This window comes from Trichoderma camerunense (assembly GCF_050948025.1).
Source record: "Trichoderma camerunense strain CBS 138272 chromosome Unknown V8C40scaffold_29, whole genome shotgun sequence".
NCBI lineage: Eukaryota > Fungi > Ascomycota > Sordariomycetes > Hypocreales > Hypocreaceae > Trichoderma > Trichoderma camerunense.
Window position 1 is genome coordinate 223451 of NW_028145341.1, and position 16760 is coordinate 240210.

General features: G+C 48.0%; 6 protein-coding genes across 6 annotated transcripts; 2 read left to right on the forward strand and 4 right to left on the reverse strand.

Moving 5' to 3' along the window:
- Positions 1–189: 189 nt before the first annotated feature.
- V8C40DRAFT_258753 (peptidase S8/S53 domain-containing protein) lies at positions 190–2878 on the reverse strand. The gene has a single exon (XM_083218792.1). The coding sequence runs from the start codon at positions 2505–2507 to the stop codon at positions 384–386; it is 2124 nt and encodes a 707-aa protein (XP_083067474.1). The 5' UTR covers positions 2508–2878; the 3' UTR covers positions 190–383.
- Positions 2879–3532: 654 nt separating this feature from the next.
- On the reverse strand, positions 3533–4956 carry V8C40DRAFT_133586 (uncharacterized protein). Its single transcript, XM_083211088.1, has 3 exons — positions 4467–4956; positions 4169–4407; positions 3533–4100 (listed from the first exon to the last, which is right to left on the reverse strand). Exons 1-3 carry the CDS (start codon positions 4805–4807, stop codon positions 3658–3660), a joined length of 1023 nt encoding a protein of 340 aa, XP_083067475.1. The 5' UTR covers positions 4808–4956; the 3' UTR covers positions 3533–3657.
- Positions 4957–5550: 594 nt separating this feature from the next.
- On the forward strand, positions 5551–7086 carry V8C40DRAFT_258757 (uncharacterized protein). The gene is made up of 3 exons (XM_083218793.1): positions 5551–6370; positions 6457–6707; positions 6775–7086. Exons 1-3 carry the CDS (start codon positions 5967–5969, stop codon positions 7005–7007), a joined length of 888 nt encoding a protein of 295 aa, XP_083067476.1. The 5' UTR covers positions 5551–5966; the 3' UTR covers positions 7008–7086.
- Positions 7087–8117: 1031 nt separating this feature from the next.
- V8C40DRAFT_284182 (iron-containing alcohol dehydrogenase) lies at positions 8118–9503 on the reverse strand (the record flags this gene model as incomplete). The annotated part of the gene is made up of 3 exons (XM_083222116.1): positions 8118–8978; positions 9031–9432; positions 9480–9503. The coding sequence occupies 3 exons, from the start codon at positions 9501–9503 to the stop codon at positions 8118–8120; spliced, it is 1287 nt and encodes a 428-aa protein (XP_083067477.1).
- Positions 9504–10104: 601 nt separating this feature from the next.
- V8C40DRAFT_284184 (Homogentisate 1,2-dioxygenase) lies at positions 10105–11936 on the forward strand (the record flags this gene model as incomplete). The annotated part of the gene is made up of 2 exons (XM_083222117.1): positions 10105–10172; positions 10224–11936. The coding sequence occupies 2 exons, from the start codon at positions 10105–10107 to the stop codon at positions 11497–11499; spliced, it is 1344 nt and encodes a 447-aa protein (XP_083067478.1). The 3' UTR covers positions 11500–11936.
- A 945-nt stretch (positions 11937–12881) lies between these two features.
- Positions 12882–16272, reverse strand: V8C40DRAFT_133605 (uncharacterized protein). Its single transcript, XM_083211089.1, has 5 exons — positions 15893–16272; positions 14568–15820; positions 13973–14496; positions 13261–13895; positions 12882–13184 (listed from the first exon to the last, which is right to left on the reverse strand). The coding sequence occupies exons 1-5, from the start codon at positions 16141–16143 to the stop codon at positions 13001–13003; spliced, it is 2847 nt and encodes a 948-aa protein (XP_083067479.1). The 5' UTR covers positions 16144–16272; the 3' UTR covers positions 12882–13000.
- Between the last annotated feature and the right edge of the window lie 488 nt (positions 16273–16760).

Here is a 16760-nt window from a genome sequence, read left to right on the forward strand (position 1 = left end):
AGGACGAGGGTGGGGGGGGGGGGGGGGGGTTGTACAGCTTCATTTCTTTCACCGGCAATACCATCAGATACTTTTTTCACTACTTGTGCTTAACTTTTATAGCCATTAGATGCGGGTTCCTATACTAATGGCCCCATTACCTAACACAAACTACATACCTACCTGTATCTAAACACAAAAAGGGAAGCAGTAAACACAAGACGCTAAAGAGATCGTGTAGTCCAAGCCCTCAGTCAATATGCACCAAAATGTATCAAGTAACATTTTGACCTTGAGGTTTTTAAGGACACTTTATGAAACAGAATCGTCAGGCACCAGTAGACAGAATGTTTATCAATTCTCAATTTAGCGTTACTGTGAATCTAGAGTTTCATCTGACATTGTCAAGATGATTGTGTAAGCCTCCAGGCGTACGCAAAAGGTACACGCTCCGCCATGAAACGGAATGGTTTGACAATGACGTGAGCCGTCCCAGCTGGAACATGCCGCCAAACAACTTGTTCAACATTGTTATTGCGGTCAAAACCATCCGTAGAGCCAAGCGAATACAGACTATTCATTTGGTTACCGTGGCGTTCATGCTCGCCAATAGCAACGACCAAGTTCAGGTCATGCTGAAGCCGACCTCCTGGCAAGTCTGCGTAGGCAAGGGTGGCTTTCAAGGTCCATGAGCCTTCTGCTCCCTCATCAGTCTCTGGGATTGGAATTTGCACCTGGAATGGGGTTTCGTCGTCATCATGAGCAACTCCTACTCCGTATCCCGAGCAAGGGTCATTGATCTTCGGCAAGGATGCAGCCAGATCTACTCGGCCAAACCCGGAGTGCGGGTTGTATCCTTCATTCACACCGTCTGGCATATATTGTCCTCCCACCGGTACTGCTCCATTGATCAGAAGCGCTTTGATCAGTGCACCAGTAGGATTCTTGACGCCATTACCCTCATCTTGGTAGCCATTAGAAAGCAACGCTTGGCGAAGAACAGCGCAACATCCAGCCACGAGCGGAGTGGACATGCTCGTCCCAGCTAAGTACATGTACTTGTCATCTCCAGATTGTCCGGTGATGTGGACACCACTCAGGTATTTTTTGCTTTGAGATCGCGCCGAGAGAATTGCCGTTCCAGGTGCCACGACATCCGGCTTCAGTCTGTTCTCTGCCGTTGGGCCGCGACTGCTGAAAGCTGCCAGCCCATGGGGATTGTCGGCCATGTGATCATCACGAAGGGGATTCACAGCGAACTTTTTGCTCCAGAAACCACCATACGTGTATGGACGAGTTGCGTCTCCAGAGATGAGGTCTGGCCGGTTATTCTCCGTCGCTCCGACGGTGATGCTATTTTTGGCCGCGGCTTCGGCACCCAAAGAGCGCTCGTTGATGGTCCCATCGAGGTTACCGTCCAGATCGGCATCTTGGCCATCGTTACCGGCCGCAAAGAGGATCGTCATGTCCTGGTGCTCCCAGACAAAGCGATCGATGCTTTCCGACCTTCCATCGTACGGTCGCTGAATCCTCGTTAGAGGAAGAGCAGAGCCCCACGAGTTGGTATGGACCCGGGCACCGGCATCATAGGCCTGCTGAAAGAGAGGAGCTAGGTTGGTCTTGGGCAGCCCATCCAAGCGAGGTGCGTTGTTCAGTGGGTTGAATTTGCTGAAGAGAGATTGCATAAGCAACTCCGCTGCCGGTGCTGCACCTTCGACCAAGCCGTGCAGTTTATGCTGGCCTTTGCCAAGGACAGATCCGCAAACATGAGTCCCATGGCCATCAAGGTCGTCCGTTAGATTTTGCGGAGCACGGCCCCAGGCAAAAAGTCCCCTTACTCGACCGGCGAACGCCTCGTGGACATTGGTATCACTTCCTCTGTCCAGGCCTGTGTCGGCAACGCAGACAATCTGGCCTTCGCCTCTATAAGCAGTATTTTCTCCGTTCGGAGTGTCTTGAGTGGCCACTGCATCATCAAGACGTAGGATTTCACGAGCTTTGTTATCGAATAGAGTCGTTTCATTTGCTGTATGAAGCACACGAACTTCATCCAGTGCTGCAATACCGTCAAGCTTGTTCGTAGCGACCTTGATTTGGAATCCTCCGTCCTCCAAGACAATCGCGGAGGGATCGACATCAGCCACCTCAGCAATTTTTCGAGTCAATTCCTCCGAGATTTCTTCCACATCATGGTGAAGCATAATAGCAACATTGCAGGTTTGACTTTTGGAATCCAGCTGGGTTTTCTTTGTGAGGGCAAACTCCGGCATGTACTGGCCCGCGTATTCAACAAAATCGAGAGCCTGAACCTTGTTCAAAGAATCCGGGCTAAAGCCGCAAAGATAGATCTGTTGTTTCTCATCTCCCACAAATTCTTCGACGCGAACGCCTAGCTCTTGAAGCTGAACCTTTTGCTTCTTGTTCAGCGGCAAGCCCTTGGTGCAGAGGACGATGTAATTCGTGTCCGAAACGTCAAGATCACGACCCAGAGCCACCTTACGCCCATTGATGCTGATTGAAGAGGCCATGACTGTCAGCAGTGATAAATAAAAACAGCTATAAGATGTATGATAGTTCTGTTCTACAAAAATTGAAGAGATGGACAGAGAACATGAAGGCTCAAGAGTCAAGACAGCTACGGGCGGGCATCAATCTGGATGAGATGAACTTGATCTAGACCTTGCGGCACGGTTCGACGGCACGGCCGATACCATTTCTTTCGGGGATATTCCGTACCCAATGGCAATATGCAGAGTCGATATGCCGGTAGGAAGCCGTTTGGGTTCAACGTGCAAATACATGTACCCCACCCAATAGCACTGCCGCCATACGAGGACCAGCTTAGCGAGCAGTTGTTAGCTGAATAGCGGGTTAAAACATGCAATACGAAGCGTCCGATGAGTCTCGCAGACGGTGTAGTCAATACGCGCCGTGGCGTGAAATATATTGCCCAATAAGCCCCACAGCCACAGCTGCATAAAACCAATAGACGGGTGATTCAGCCACAGAAATCCAATAGACGGGTGATTCAGCTACAGACTTACACGGCAGGCTTCCCTGGCCGGCAAGGCACATTTTCAACGCTCAACACCTCCCGCTTCTAGAACGCTTTCCAAAATACAGTAGCTGGGGGGTAAGTTTGCCCCTGGCGCTAATAGTCTGGTTCTGGTTCCAGACAAGGCGCCGTGGCAAGGTGTCGTGGCAAACCCCGTTCCCACGCAATGCCTCCAGATTACCACCTAAGCCGTTCGAATAGACTATGTAGGCTGTGAGGGGCATTGTAGAAATTACACTGACATAGGGCGTTTAGAAAAGAATTGTCTGATACCGTCAGAATGAGCTGGTAGTTTTTGCAATGTCTGCCTGTTCTATCTCATGCATCGGACTTGATTGAACATGAAAAAATCTGTATTCTGGAATCTTCGAAGTGGACAACCAGTTGGCTGATCTAGGTCAGCCCAATGTCAGTGCTAGCGTCATCTAGTATTGCTGTAATAATTGCTAGACAGAGAGTATACGATCGCTAAGTCACTAACAACTTTACTTTTCAAATCTTCCAATCTTGAATATAATTCTTCCTAAGTATAGATAACACTACCCGCAGAAATATCATGAATGACGTGTAATGAGCCAATGAACAACGCAGATCCAGCTCATGTTCCTGCTTCTAACGATTTCTCAAGTAGAGGGCGCCGTAAGAGTAAGCTCCTTTTGATCAAGAATTTGTTTTCCCAGAGCATAGTCCTCTTCATCTGTAGACATGCTGTTATTCCATAGATCAAAGTTGAAGTTGGCGGCAGTCACAGTGTAGTTGACGGCGGCCTCGTAAGTCTTTTCCTTGGTTGGCTTGGTTGGCTTAGTAGGCTTGGTAACCTTGGTAACCTTGGTATCGTCAGTATCCTTGGTAACCTTGATATCGTCAGTATCCTTGGAGTTCTTGGAGTTCTTGGTGTCCTTGGTGTCCTTGGAATCCTTGGGGTCCTTGGGGTCTTTGGGATCTTTGGGGTCCTTGGGGTCCTTGGGGTCTTTGGGATCTTTGGGATCCTTGGGGTCCTTGGATGGTTTCTCAACTGGCGCTTGGACCTCGGTAACGGTGATGTTGAAGGCGATTGTCTTCACAACTGTATACAAGGTATCAGGCACCGCCTTCATTTAGGTAATGCAAAGATGGATAAGAAAAAACACCTACTGGCCTCACTAGTTTGGCGCACTTGATCAAGCTGGTGGTCAACAATGTACATGACATAGGGCTGCACCAAGCCCAGCGTGTCGTGGCCACAGTAGCCCAGAGTCTTGACTCCGTTCAAGACTTGTGGGTTTTTGGGAAGTTCCCCGACTCCAAGGACGGCATGGAGGATCGCGGCGTTGATCTTGTCCTCGGTGGCCGTAAGCTTGACAGAGGAAGTGAACACGCCGCTAATTGCCAGCCTATGACAAGATAATTAAGTCATTAAATGACTGGACGCATCGTAATAGGGACCACTAACCATGGCGACTGCTTTCGGTAGGCATCCACGACCTTTGCACGATACGAGGTTCTCTTGTATTTTGATGCAAGGGAATCATCACTGGGCAGCGCACTGGTGCCATCAGCTTTGACCTTGATCTTTTCCTTAACCGCTTGCTCGACCTTGGTCAGTTCCCAGGCCAGCCACAGCTTGATACTCTTCACGTCCCCCTGAAGAGATGCCTGATACTGGGCAGGTGCGTTGGGAAGGTTCTGTACGTATAGAAGATTTGCAAGGTCAAAATCGGTGGTGTTGTCGTGGCATTCCTCGACAGTTGAATTCACTGCCATGCCCAAAGTTTCATCCGATATGGTAGTCATTGTGACAATTATTGAGTTTGTGTATCTGGGTAAGAAGAAGAAAAGGTGATGGATCAACAAAAAAGATGTTTGCCGCTTCTCTGACCTGTTAAGTTGCGGTCAAATACACATCATATAGCTAAAAATAAGCGAACAATAACTTTACAAATATTTGTTCAGCTCACTCCATCCATTCGAAGCCACAAGTTTGCAGTTAGAAGCGGGCTGGAGGGTGCTTTTTCGGATTCAAACGTTGTTGCCCACCCTGTCCGATCAGCATGTAGCTGGGTTATCCGCAAACCCCCGGTGTAAGACCAGGAATGCTAATTAATTTGAATCCCATTTACCCTCCGGCGGCTAGGCGCCGAGCCGCGAACCGTACGGATATGAACCGCCGCCGGGTCAGATCTCTGTTCAGCATGCGGCCCCTCTGGCGGCAAGACTATCGATATCACTTAACCGTAACCAGTCTGCATGCGACCGATGTGGCTTGACTAGGTCCGGCTGAGAACAGATGGTCCCCCAGACCTAGATGGTCTAGTGATGTAGGGCAGCCTATAATTCCAACTTGAATATCGGGAGGCGTTGCTGAAAAACGATTTTCGGTAAAGCTCTGCAGAACAGCTGGAGGTCAATTTACATGTAGGCTTCCGAATCCGTCATATACGGCTCATTAGTGCCCGGAGAGAGCCCTCCGTGTTTGGAGTGTTAGCGGCTGCGGTCCAGATTGGTCCAAGCGGGACTAAGATGCACAATCCAGGTAGCGGCCTTGGAACGGAAGCCGAAACTGAAACCTCACTGGCCGAACAAACGTGGCCACAAGCAAATAGTTCAGGTCGCCAGCTGCAGTGTGACTCTAGAATTGGTGGTGAATGTGATGAAATGAGTCTAGAGAAAGCCATTGACAAGCTGAGATGAGATTCTCCGAACTTTGGACCGGTGTCTAGAATTGTAGGCTGCCATCGGTAGGGTTTCAGACGTGGAAGAGTGTAGGCTCCTTGTCGATACACTCTACTTCATTCGGAAAACCTTTGCTTGAATGATTCCTACAAGTCGAAGGCCAAGATTGAGACATAAATAGACGCCATCGTTCAACTTCTTGAGTCAACGTCTCATCCAACACATCCAACTCTACAGCACTAGCAATTTCTTCCTCTTTTGATCATCTCTCTATTCCACAATGGCGGCGCAGAACAATGAGCTTTACTCCAAGGCCGGCCTTGACACCGTGACCGATGAGGAACACGAGGACCTCATATCGACACTCTCCGCCTTGGCTGACACTGACTCGGCTGACGCCACAGGCATCCTGGCCGATGCCCCCGACAGTACTCCGGGCAGTTCGATAGACAATGTCTTTTACATCAATTTCAACCCCAAGACCGAGACTCTCTCCGCGCCGATGAAAGCCAAGCTCGAAAGCATCGTCAAAAACGTCAACTTGAGCAGCGGTTTCTTCAGCACCAAAGCCAACACTACAGCTACGGAGAAGATCAATGCAGGACAGATTGGCAAGGGCGACCAGCTTAAGCAGGCAAACTACGTAGCTAAGGTCATTAATTACCTAGTTGCGAACGCTCCCTGGTACGTGGTGGGCAACTCGCCCATAAGACTTATACTCAAACTCACTACATGTACTGTGGCGTGTATACTAATAACTGCCCGTTTAGGATCACCACCGTAGGCGTTCAAACCCAGAACAAGCAATTCACTGTTGAGAAGAATCAATTCCATCAATCTCTTGTGTCGCATTTCACCGAGGGATTGAGCTTGCCCAAGACCATCTTGGACAAGCTGGAGGGCTTCCTGACCAACGTCAAGAATGTTATCAATAAGTCGGTCACGACTACTGACGATGTCCAATTTTTCATCTACATTATGCTCTACGTGAATGACGAGGTGTTGCAGACATGGCGCCCATGTAAGTCTCCCATGCTAATCCTACATCATAAAAAACACACACAGAACCTGACTTGTTGCCCATGCAGATGTCAGAACCATCTATTTCAAGCCTACCCAGTCTCTGAGCCAGTACACGAAGAAAAAAGGTGATGAAAGCTCTGGCGTGAAAGTGAACATTGGTTTCGAATACGTCCAGATGGATGGCGCGTTCAACAATGATCTCTTTGAGAGCTCTGCCAAGATTGCACTGACGTCAAGCCAGGACCAGGCTAGTGTTAAGTTTGCTACTAGAAAGGAGCCGCTGGACATCGACGTCTGAGGTGGTTGAGTCATAAACTGGGGCAATGGGAAGTTGGATTGTGCCTCGGCTAGTTTCGATAATATAAATTGCATTTGGTCTATTTTCTTCCATCCACAGCGTGCTAAAGCTATTTTTCTCCATTTCGTGACGCCAAAGGCGGAACAAAACCCAGACGCCACCGATAGCAATAGGATCCGTATTGTTAGAGTGTATCGGCCTGAAGTAGTCAACACAAACAACGGGCGATCAATAGACACTGACGGTCGTTGCTGTGCTGCCTGACAGTTGAACCCTATAGCAGTAGTATCTTGCTATACAATAAACAGCAGTAGATATAGTATTTATTTATTTATTTTTTTGGCTGCACTTGTTACTTGAATAACTTAATAAAAAGAGTGAAACTAATTGTATGCCATATAAATACTCACTGCCTCGTGGGAGATATTATTTTTAAGTTATTAGATTAAGAAACTGTGAATCTAGTTAGATCGAGGTCTTCCCAGATGTCTCTCGCGCTAAATTCGAAATAAAGGGTGCCGTCTCTCAGCATCTCACGGAGTAAGTTGCCTCGGTCATTGTTTTATTGGGGGTTTACTAATAACAAAAGCATCCACAAACGGACTCACCCGACATCGTTGACCGATCCCACCGCGTTCCAAGATGATGTAGATCGATCTAACTGGCACACTCATTGTCACAAAATGGATTGCCATTGGCAAGAGTACTCGGAGGGTGTACAAGGAACCTTTGGAGAGTCATATCGCTATAGCATCATAACAAAGCCATCGAGTCCCTTGAGTGCAGCTATGCACATCCAGTGGTATTACACACCGGAAACCCAACATTGACTTCCGACACGTATTGGCATGTTTGCTCATCGTATGCGCCACTATACATTATTCTCACGTGTCTGGCACAGGGCCCAAGCAACCCAAGCCTTCGCCACGTAAGAGATACGAAACTTTTCGTAATGCTGTCTCACTATCTAAAACAAAGTTGAACCAGATATTCTGAGACTTTAACTTCGTCAAGGTACAGATACGTTTTACATTCATGGTGGCTCGAGGCATATCATGATCTCGATTCTCTATAGCTGGCACCATGACTGCTGTTCAGTGATACCCATTGTTACAACACCGCTTTGAGGAGGTCGAGGACTTGCTCAGCAGTGGTGAGCGGCCGAGGGTTGCCTCGACACCACTTATCTTTCAAACAGTTTGCAACCAATTTGTGTAGATTTTCTTCTTGAAAGCCGACGTCATGCAAACTTCTTGGCATCTCTAAATCCCTCAATAATGCGTCCAGAATCCCTCCTAAGGTATCGGCGGTGCTCAGTCCACGAGAATGAAGGATAGTTCTTATCTGGAGATTACTAAAGAGCGTTTCCTTCACAACCTCCTGTTCATCTCGATTAACGGGGAGATTGTAGAGGCAAACAGCAGGGAGCAAAACGCAGCTTGTGTTTCCGTGGCCGACACCAAATGGCCCGAGTTGGTGTCCAATCCCGTGGCTGGCCCCAAGAGTTGCACCCTTGATTGCTCTCATTGCGTATACTCCCCCAATTTGACACAAGAGCCGTGCCTCTAAGTCATTTTCATCGGATTTTGATCGGCAAAGGCCGCGCACGAGCAAAGTGAGACCTTTTGCTGCATCTTCCAAATTTTTGGGTGGTGAAATTGAGTTGCACATAGTTTCCACGCAGTGGTCGACAGCACGGATGCCACTGCTTAGCCAGGAGGACAGCGGAACCTTGACAGATAGCTTTGGGTCGAGAAATACGAGCGAAGGAGCCCTGCATATGAAGCTTGCCTTGTGGCAAGAGACGTCATCTGTTCCTCCAGCGGACGGACTATATTCGGCGCCAGACAGAGTGGTGGGAATAGCCACGATCGGAATCGCTGGCGATGCACATTTTACCGTTGTCGTTTCCTGATAGTCTCGGGTAAGAGTTCGCAGAGAATCAATATCCATCGCTTCATTAGCAACTGCCTGCGGCTCTGGTCAGCATTGTGAAGGCCCTGTTCTTATCGCTGTCACCTACAAAAGCGACAATTTTTGCGCCGTCGGTCAAGCTACCACCACCAAGCGTTATGATCATATCCGCCTGAAGTGTCTTTACCTCTCTTGCTATCTCGACAATTTCTGACCATTTGGTATGAGATTTCATTCCAGTGCGGACTCCAATGCATCTGTCGCCTAGGATGTTTGTAAGTTGTTCGAGATACTTGGTATGCCTGGCCAATGAGCCTGAGCAAATGACATATATGCGCGATGCTCGTTGCAAGCTAACTATGTGTTTGTCAACTGCAGCTAGGAATGAGGTGTTGTAAATAACTGTTGGTTCGCGGTTCGTGCCAAAAGGTTCTGGCCCAAGATCGTGGTTTTGGGCAAAATCTAGCTCACCAACCTCATCCATAACAACGTGTAAAGTCCTTTCAGGTCGCTGCTAATATTAGCAGTTATGAGTCTCTGGGTCACTAACAAACTTACCTGAGCTGCAGTACTTTGATCCATCGAGTTTGATCACTTCACCCAATAACGGTGGGAACTATTGATTGATTGGCGCTTGCTTGAGCAGTGATCTATAGAATCTCGAGTTTCGGCTAATGCTTAAGACGTCTTTTAGTTAAGAGACGACACCCATTGAATTACCTGCCTTGGAAGTATTGAACATTTAACAGGCCCAGCGCATAGCTTTCGCAACTGGAGCTTCGCGCCTCAGGAGCTGCATTACTCCAACAATATGCACTTGACTATGGAGTTTCCGTAAGTGGCTGGCGTCTGCATGACCAGTTCCGTGACCCAATTCCGTGAGACCATTCCGTGTGCGTATTCCGTGAGTGCATTCCGTGAGTCCCTTCCAACATTGCTATCCAGAGTGCTTTCTGGGTGTGCTTTCCAAGAGTTCATTCGCCAAGCGTTCTAAGACACGGCAGACGTTGGAGTCCGAAATGGCACTTACTGTTAAAGGAGACGAGCCCGCCTTCAATTGGTTCTGGTTCACCAGCCAAGTTCGTCAGCCCAGTCAAGCCAGCTGTGAATATACATTCGAGTTACCGACTACGCCCGGGTGCGATTATCTATTTTTCAGAAAACATCAATAGAAGGCAGAAAAATGCCCGTCACAAAGTTCCAAGTTGCCGAGAAGTATGATTACATGCACGGATTTGGCTCGTATCATGAGTGAGTGCCCAATCGAAACATAGTTTAAGATAATATAGCTGACAGACATAGATCTGAAGCCGTAAAGGGTGCTCTTCCTGTAGGCGCAACGTCACCGCAAAAGCCTGCGTACGGCCTTTATGCAGAAAAGTTTTCCGGCACCGCATTCACAGCGCCACGCGGAGAGAATCTACAGTCCTGGCTGTATCGCATTCTCCCCAGCGCCGCCCACAAGCCATTCGAGCCGATAAAACGACTTAGTAACACCTCATTCAATCAGCCGTTGCATCATATTCCCAACCAGCTTCGCTGGGACCCATTCAACACCAACGTCAATGTTGATTGGACTGATTCCCTGCACTTGGTTTGCTCTGCCGGCAACCCTTGCATGAAACAGGGTCTGGGTATCTTGATATATGCAGCGGGAAAGTCAATGGAAACAAACGAAGCCTTCTCATCCGCAGATGGAGATTTTCTTATAGTTCCTCAACAAGGAGTTCTTGACATCCAGACAGAGCTCGGGCGTCTTCTTGTGCGTCCAAGGGAGATCTGTGTAATACCAAGGGGCACTCGCTATAGGGTGTCGCTCCCCGATGGCTCGGTTCGGGGGTATATCCTCGAGCTTTACCAAGGGCATTTCCAACTTCCCGAGCTAGGGCCAATTGGTTCTCAAGGTCTTGCTAATTCTCGAGACTTCCAAATTCCGGTTGCCGATTATACTGCCGACACAGAAACCGAATGGCACCACATTACCAAATTCAATGGCGAATTCTTTACGGCAAAACACAACCATACACCATTCGACGTAGTCGCATGGCATGGTACCTACTATCCCTATAAATATGATCTTGGCCGTTACAACACCATTGGCACGGTTTCATATGACCATCCCGATCCAAGTATCTTCACAGTACTCACAGCTCCATCTGATCACCAGGGAACGGCAGTTGCCGACTTTGTAATCTTCCCGCCTCGATGGTTAGTAGCTGAAGATACATTTCGACCTCCCGAGTTTCACCGGAACACCATGTCGGAGTTCATGGGACTTATTGACGGAATCTACGATGGTAAGGAGCGAGGTTTTAGTCCCGCAGGCGCGAGCCTGCATAACATTATGAGTGGCCATGGACCGGACGCAGAGGTCCATGAAAAAGCATCTAATGAGGACTTGAAACCTGTCAAGGTTGGAGACGGCAGTATGGCATTCATGTTTGAGAGCTGCTTCATGATGGGTGTAACAGACTGGGGTCTTCATGAGTGCAAAAAGGTTCAGCCAGACTATTCAGACAATGCATGGGGCGCTCTAAAGCCATCATTTGATCTTGCGGTAGATCGAAAGACCGAATAAAGATTAGTTTACTAAGGTAGAGAAATTTTTGATGCCAAACTCAGCTAATCGGCAAGTAATTCCTGCATCCTGTTCAAGTTCCGTGAAGGGCAGTATTCGCTACCGAACAACATGGAGACGACGGATCCAGTGCCATGATCAATTTCGGAGTCATCGACTGCCTTCCTGCTATTCACATGGACTCCTCGTAACAACGGTTTCATCATCCCCGCACGGCTTTTGTCGCAAAGTTCATTCGAGGGGCCATTCCGGAGCCTATTCCGGTACTATTATTCCGTGACCAACGTAAGACGTACGGCTTTCCGCTTGGCTGAAGCGTCGTTGTTGACGTGCATCTCGTCCACTGTTCCGTCCAGGGAATATTCCTGAGTATATGCTGTGAAGCTACGGTAATGCTGGATTGAAAGGATGACACTCAAGATGAAATTTGTTCCGATGAAGTTGAAACCGACTTCGATGGGTTTAGACGGTAATGTCTTTCGAACCCAGCATCAGCGACGGGCCACTGCAAGACGCATTCCCTAGTGCAGTTCGTGCGATATATTATGGCTCTAGTACAGCAGGACTCTCCAGGTACGATGATGACGGTGTTGGTCAGATCAGGTCGTTGCCAGTGAAGAGGATCAGTTGCCTCACGAATCGCTGAAGTATACTCCCATTCGGCTCGCAAGCTTCGCGTAGTTCACAATAAATATTCCAAATACCCGAATATGGCTGAACGCCATCTCCATATTCAGGTATCCAATCTCCACTGCGAATACCACTAGCCATTGGTGTTCCAAACCTCTCTCTATATGTTCGATAACTTTAGCCAGAGACTGAGTTTCTTTGCGAGTTTTCAGACTGTTAGGGTATTTACGTCACAGAAGTCGAGTGCCTCAACATCACATATAACCTTGCGAGAAAGAATAACAAGCACATACGACCATAGGTAGAGGAGAACTCGGGGTCCCGTCTGCTCCCCCATAGATAAGCCTCTAACCGGCAGATTAGTAGTTGAGTGGGTGACCATCAGCGAACACCGGCTGTTGTATGTTTTTTGCTTTTTTTTTGTCTTGTTTTGCTTCTTCTTCTGTCTTTTACATCGTGTGTGCGTGTGTTTGCCCAAGTTTGAGATATGCATACATGTAGGCTGAAGTGAGATGGTGGTGTGGTGGGGTTTCTGCACGGCGGCTGTGTAACGCACTAGCGACGTTCGCTGAAGTAAAGTAAGGAATTGTCCAGCTACGTGTATACAACATCCCAAGATTGTTCACTTTGTATCTCAAATTTGAAGCCGCAAGTAATGATAATAGCACTAAATGCAGTTGGTTCGATTACATGTATTCGTGTAACACTCTTGTCTGGCACACCTTTTATACCTGATTCGGTCTTTTGAGTTTAGGTTCTTATCTGTCTTAGTAGCTGGTACCTCGTGGGTTATCTATTTCTTTGACTTATTGTGGCTATCTTTTAAATTTCCTTCTTTAGCGTCTTATTTTTACTCCTTTTGCTCATCTTGTTATTTCATCTTCTTCTTTGCCAATGAGTCTTCTATAGAGGGCTCTGCATTAATATTCCTTAGGGCCACCCGAATGTTGTTGATTTGTGCTGCCTGAGGGTTTATATTGATGCCAGTCACTGACTGGGTGATCAACACATCTTGAGCAAAATTTTGGATTTCCTCATTTTCATCGTCTCTGTTCCTGGGCCCATAGTTGTTAGACTTTTTCATCGCTGCCCTGACTTTATCTGCAACGCCAAATGGAGATATCCGCTTACCTGTTAGTACTCTTGTGTTTGTTTTGCTCATTCCATAGGATCATTTCCTCGATTCCAGCCTTCGAATGCTTGACGTAATATTTGTAAATCATATTTGTCGAATCTCCTTTTGTAAATTCTTTCTTGGTTGACTTCCTAATGCGGGCAGCCATTCTCGAATCGGCCACGGTACCGAGCGAAGTGGCGGACAACATGGATGCGATAGCAGAATCGCCATATACGTGCTTGGTCCAAGGTTCATGTTGGTTCTCAGAGAACAGCTTCATCTCAGTCTTTTTGCAGCGTTGTCTGATTTTCTCTTGTCTGCCCTCCTCTTCCATGCCCCCCTGTCCGTTGCCTTGTTCGCTTTCCTCCATGTATTCATATTCATACCGGCCGCTGTCATCAAAGATCTTTATAGTGGTATCCTCTCTCTGATCACCAAACTCGAATCGGACGAGAAAGTGCGGGTCTTCCTCTTCAGACGCCACAAGAGGCTGCCAACAGATTTCTTCGAAATTCTCTACCCCCTCTAGCTGAGCGTCATCGGTGGCCTGGGTCAACTCATCTAGTGCCGCCAGTAGGTTCTCCAGGACGTACGACCTAGTTCCCGGTTTCGAAAGTATTCCCTTCATAAAAGGCTCGCGGAGTGTGTTCTGTAATATGTGCTTGTGTTAGCGATGTATGACGGTCTAGTATTGGGTTGTCAATATTTTGGGGGGGCAAGACACACTCTTCTCCTCTTCTGGGCATACTTTTCAAGTGCCGTCGCCACAGCCAATTTTATGGCCTTGGCCCTGCGCTTGCCGGATTCAGTGTAGTACTTGGCCTTGCTGCCTTTCTTCTTAAGTATGCGTCGAACGAGCTCTTTTCTCCATTTCGCCCAGGCTTCCTGCGGCTTGATTCTTTCAGGAGCGTCGGCTATCTGTGCTGTTACCTCATCGAATGATGAATCAGCATCGGAGTCTTCTTCTTCCATATCTTGGCCCAATATGTCAATATAATTCAGATCTTGGTTATCTTCTTCTTCCGGCATCCCAGAGCCATCTCCTCCAGCTATTTGCAGCCGGTTTTGCAAAACAACGCCAAGGACATGCTTGAAGTTAATGTCCTTATTAGAAACTGTTTCCTTGCTGAACCAGTATACTGAGCGAGTCGAGAACAACCCTTGTGTTTTCTTCTTGACGAGGTATTGGTTACCGATGGCGGTCCACAATTTTCTAAAATAGCTTCTTAAAATGATCAAAACATCCCAAGCTGTCAAAGAATGACCTCGTCGTTAGCTTCATCATGAGCATTCCCATCAATCGGCGGGGGAAGAGGCTTACTGGGGTGGCCGTGGCGGGTTCCTGGGGTAACGAGAACCTTGCTAGGCTTCATATACTCAACGACTATGCCAATCTCTTCGGCGTTCTCCATTGCCTTTGTTTTGTCGTTAGTCACCTCTATCTCCAGATCGTCCGGTGTCTCCAGGTTTTCTATCGCCATCTCCGACTCCGACTCAGTGTCTGACTCAGACGGTACTTCCTCAACCGGATCTTTCTCCTCTGCAATGTCGTTGCTCACGGCCCCAGCCGGAGCTTTCTCTTCTTCGGAAACTTGGTTCACGACATTCTCTTCGCTCTTGTTTTCAGCATGGGGGATTTTTCCAAGATTCTCTCCCGTTGATCCATGATGATCCAACTTGACCATTTCGACATCACGCCAACGCTTTATAAACCAAGTATATACATGGTCTTTGTATACATCAGTATGTCCATCTCCGCCCGTGTAGTACGAACAGAATTGCTTATCTGGCCAGTATAGGAGAGCAAGGATGGACGTCTCGTTGCGTTCTGGTTTTGGTTTGCAAGCGTCCGATCGTCCAATCCCGTATCCATTCGCACCTACAACGCAGAAACGCGGTATGGTTTTGGGATTGCCAAGCAGCACCGTGGTGCTAAAAGTCTCTGGAACGTCTCTCAATAATGGTTCGTCTTTGTACAAGTTTCCCGTGTTGCGGTTGAACTGGAAGCTGCGAGTAAAAAGATCAAGACCTATGAGATTCTCACCCCATATGCACCTCAACAGCTTTTTCCCTTGCTTACTCCTCTCTTTGGCACCCAAGCCATCCCAGCGTAGATATTCATTCTCCTTCACGAAAGGATGCAAGAAGTCGCCGCCTCCCTTGAACATGACTGGTATGTCCCATGCGCCACAACATAGCACAATCTTAGGGTTGAAGTAAAGAGATGCAAAGCTTTCTGGGTCGGTCTTGGTGATAGTGCCCCCTTTACGCTTACATCGTGTGAATTTGACGCCCGGGTTGACAAGCAGATCTTTGACGCCGCGGAAGTGGTCCTCATCCCAGTGAGTGACGACCCATGAGTCGAACGTCCAGTTATTGCCCAATTCAAGGTCGATGAAACGAAGACCCTTGAGGATCTGGGCCCAGGCGGCGTAATTGCCCGCATTCGTGCCGCCATCCATAAGAAACGCTTTGTGCACATGTCTCGTGTTCGCATCAATAAGGAAGTGCGCAGAGCAGTCGCCGATTGGCACGGGGATCTGGTAGTTGATCACTTTCCAAGAGGTAATCACACTATCAAACCGATTTTTCTTGTCAGCTGCCTGTTACATGGAGATACTATCAAGTCAATTGTTGTATACTGACGAATATGGTCCAAGATTCGTGAGATTGTTTGCGTCCTGTATGTAAGCGATGCCATCTGATGTAGTTGCGATTATGTTGCTGCTCTCGTTGTTGTCTATCTCCTTCCCGCGCTTTCCCTTGATCTCTGTCTCCCCCCCGCGCTTTCCCCTGGTCTTTGAATTCTTGTAATCTTGGGATTTAGCATTCTGTGGAGGGTCTCCCTTCGCCATGCTCCTCGTGCGATATCTTTTTTCGTCCGGTTTGTCCGCCATGTTGACGAGACTATCGCTTTAGCACCTGGCAGACGTTGCGCAACAGTATATGTCAATTCAAGGATCAGCAAGTCTGAGCATATTCAATCATGCAAGACTTGACACCGTAGCGTCTTTTAAAGATACAGGTGTGAGGCTAAACTACATGTAAGAAGCATCTCTCCCCCAAGTCTACAGCTGAACATCGGATGCTTTCAGTGGTCCACATCTCGGCGCAAGGATGTTTACAGGCCAAGAGTACTCCGTACGCTATTGCCAATAGCGCTTAGAACTAGCATTTACAGCTCCGTCCACTTCCCGCTCCCACGCATGGAAGTAGGTGTGGCGCTCTCGCGTCGGCCCGGACAGGACAGGCATGTAATAGTTTCTGGGCTGGGATGGCAAACGCCTTCATCCAGCACGCCACTCTCCTCGGAAGGACTCTGGACAGTTTGTCTTCCCGATGGCGACTGATTCATAGACAGATGAGCTGGTGGAGTTGAATAGCTGCTTCATCGCAGTTATAACGTCTGTCTACACAAATTATAAAACACATTGTGAACAATATAGAGCTTGTCGTCAGGGCCATTAGACTACATGTACTAAGCTTAACATACTGCACATTTGAATATAGCAAG

Excerpts from the sequence above, each read along its gene's own strand:
- V8C40DRAFT_258753 (XM_083218792.1), bottom strand. The coding sequence starts at position 2,507 with ATGGCCTCTTCAATCAGCATCAATGGGCGTAAGGTGGCTCTGGGTCGT.
- V8C40DRAFT_133586 (XM_083211088.1), bottom strand. The coding sequence starts at position 4,807 with ATGACTACCATATCGGATGAAACTTTGGGCATGGCAGTGAATTCAACT. Across the intron at positions 4,408-4,466 it reads TACCGAAAGCAGTCGCCATG|GCTGGCAATTAGCGGCGTGT; the intron begins GTTAGTGGTCCC and ends ATCTTGTCATAG. Across the intron at positions 4,101-4,168 it reads GCGCCAAACTAGTGAGGCCA|TTGTGAAGACAATCGCCTTC; the intron begins GTAGGTGTTTTT and ends CCTTGTATACAG.
- V8C40DRAFT_258757 (XM_083218793.1), top strand. The coding sequence starts at position 5,967 with ATGGCGGCGCAGAACAATGAGCTTTACTCCAAGGCCGGCCTTGACACC. Across the intron at positions 6,371-6,456 it reads CTAGTTGCGAACGCTCCCTG|GATCACCACCGTAGGCGTTC; the intron begins GTACGTGGTGGG and ends CTGCCCGTTTAG. Across the intron at positions 6,708-6,774 it reads GTTGCAGACATGGCGCCCAT|ATGTCAGAACCATCTATTTC; the intron begins GTAAGTCTCCCA and ends TTGCCCATGCAG.
- V8C40DRAFT_133605 (XM_083211089.1), bottom strand. The coding sequence starts at position 16,143 with ATGGCGGACAAACCGGACGAAAAAAGATATCGCACGAGGAGCATGGCG. Across the intron at positions 14,497-14,567 it reads AACCCGCCACGGCCACCCCA|CTTGGGATGTTTTGATCATT; the intron begins GTAAGCCTCTTC and ends ATTCTTTGACAG. Across the intron at positions 13,896-13,972 it reads ATGCCCAGAAGAGGAGAAGA|AACACACTCCGCGAGCCTTT; the intron begins GTGTGTCTTGCC and ends CACATATTACAG.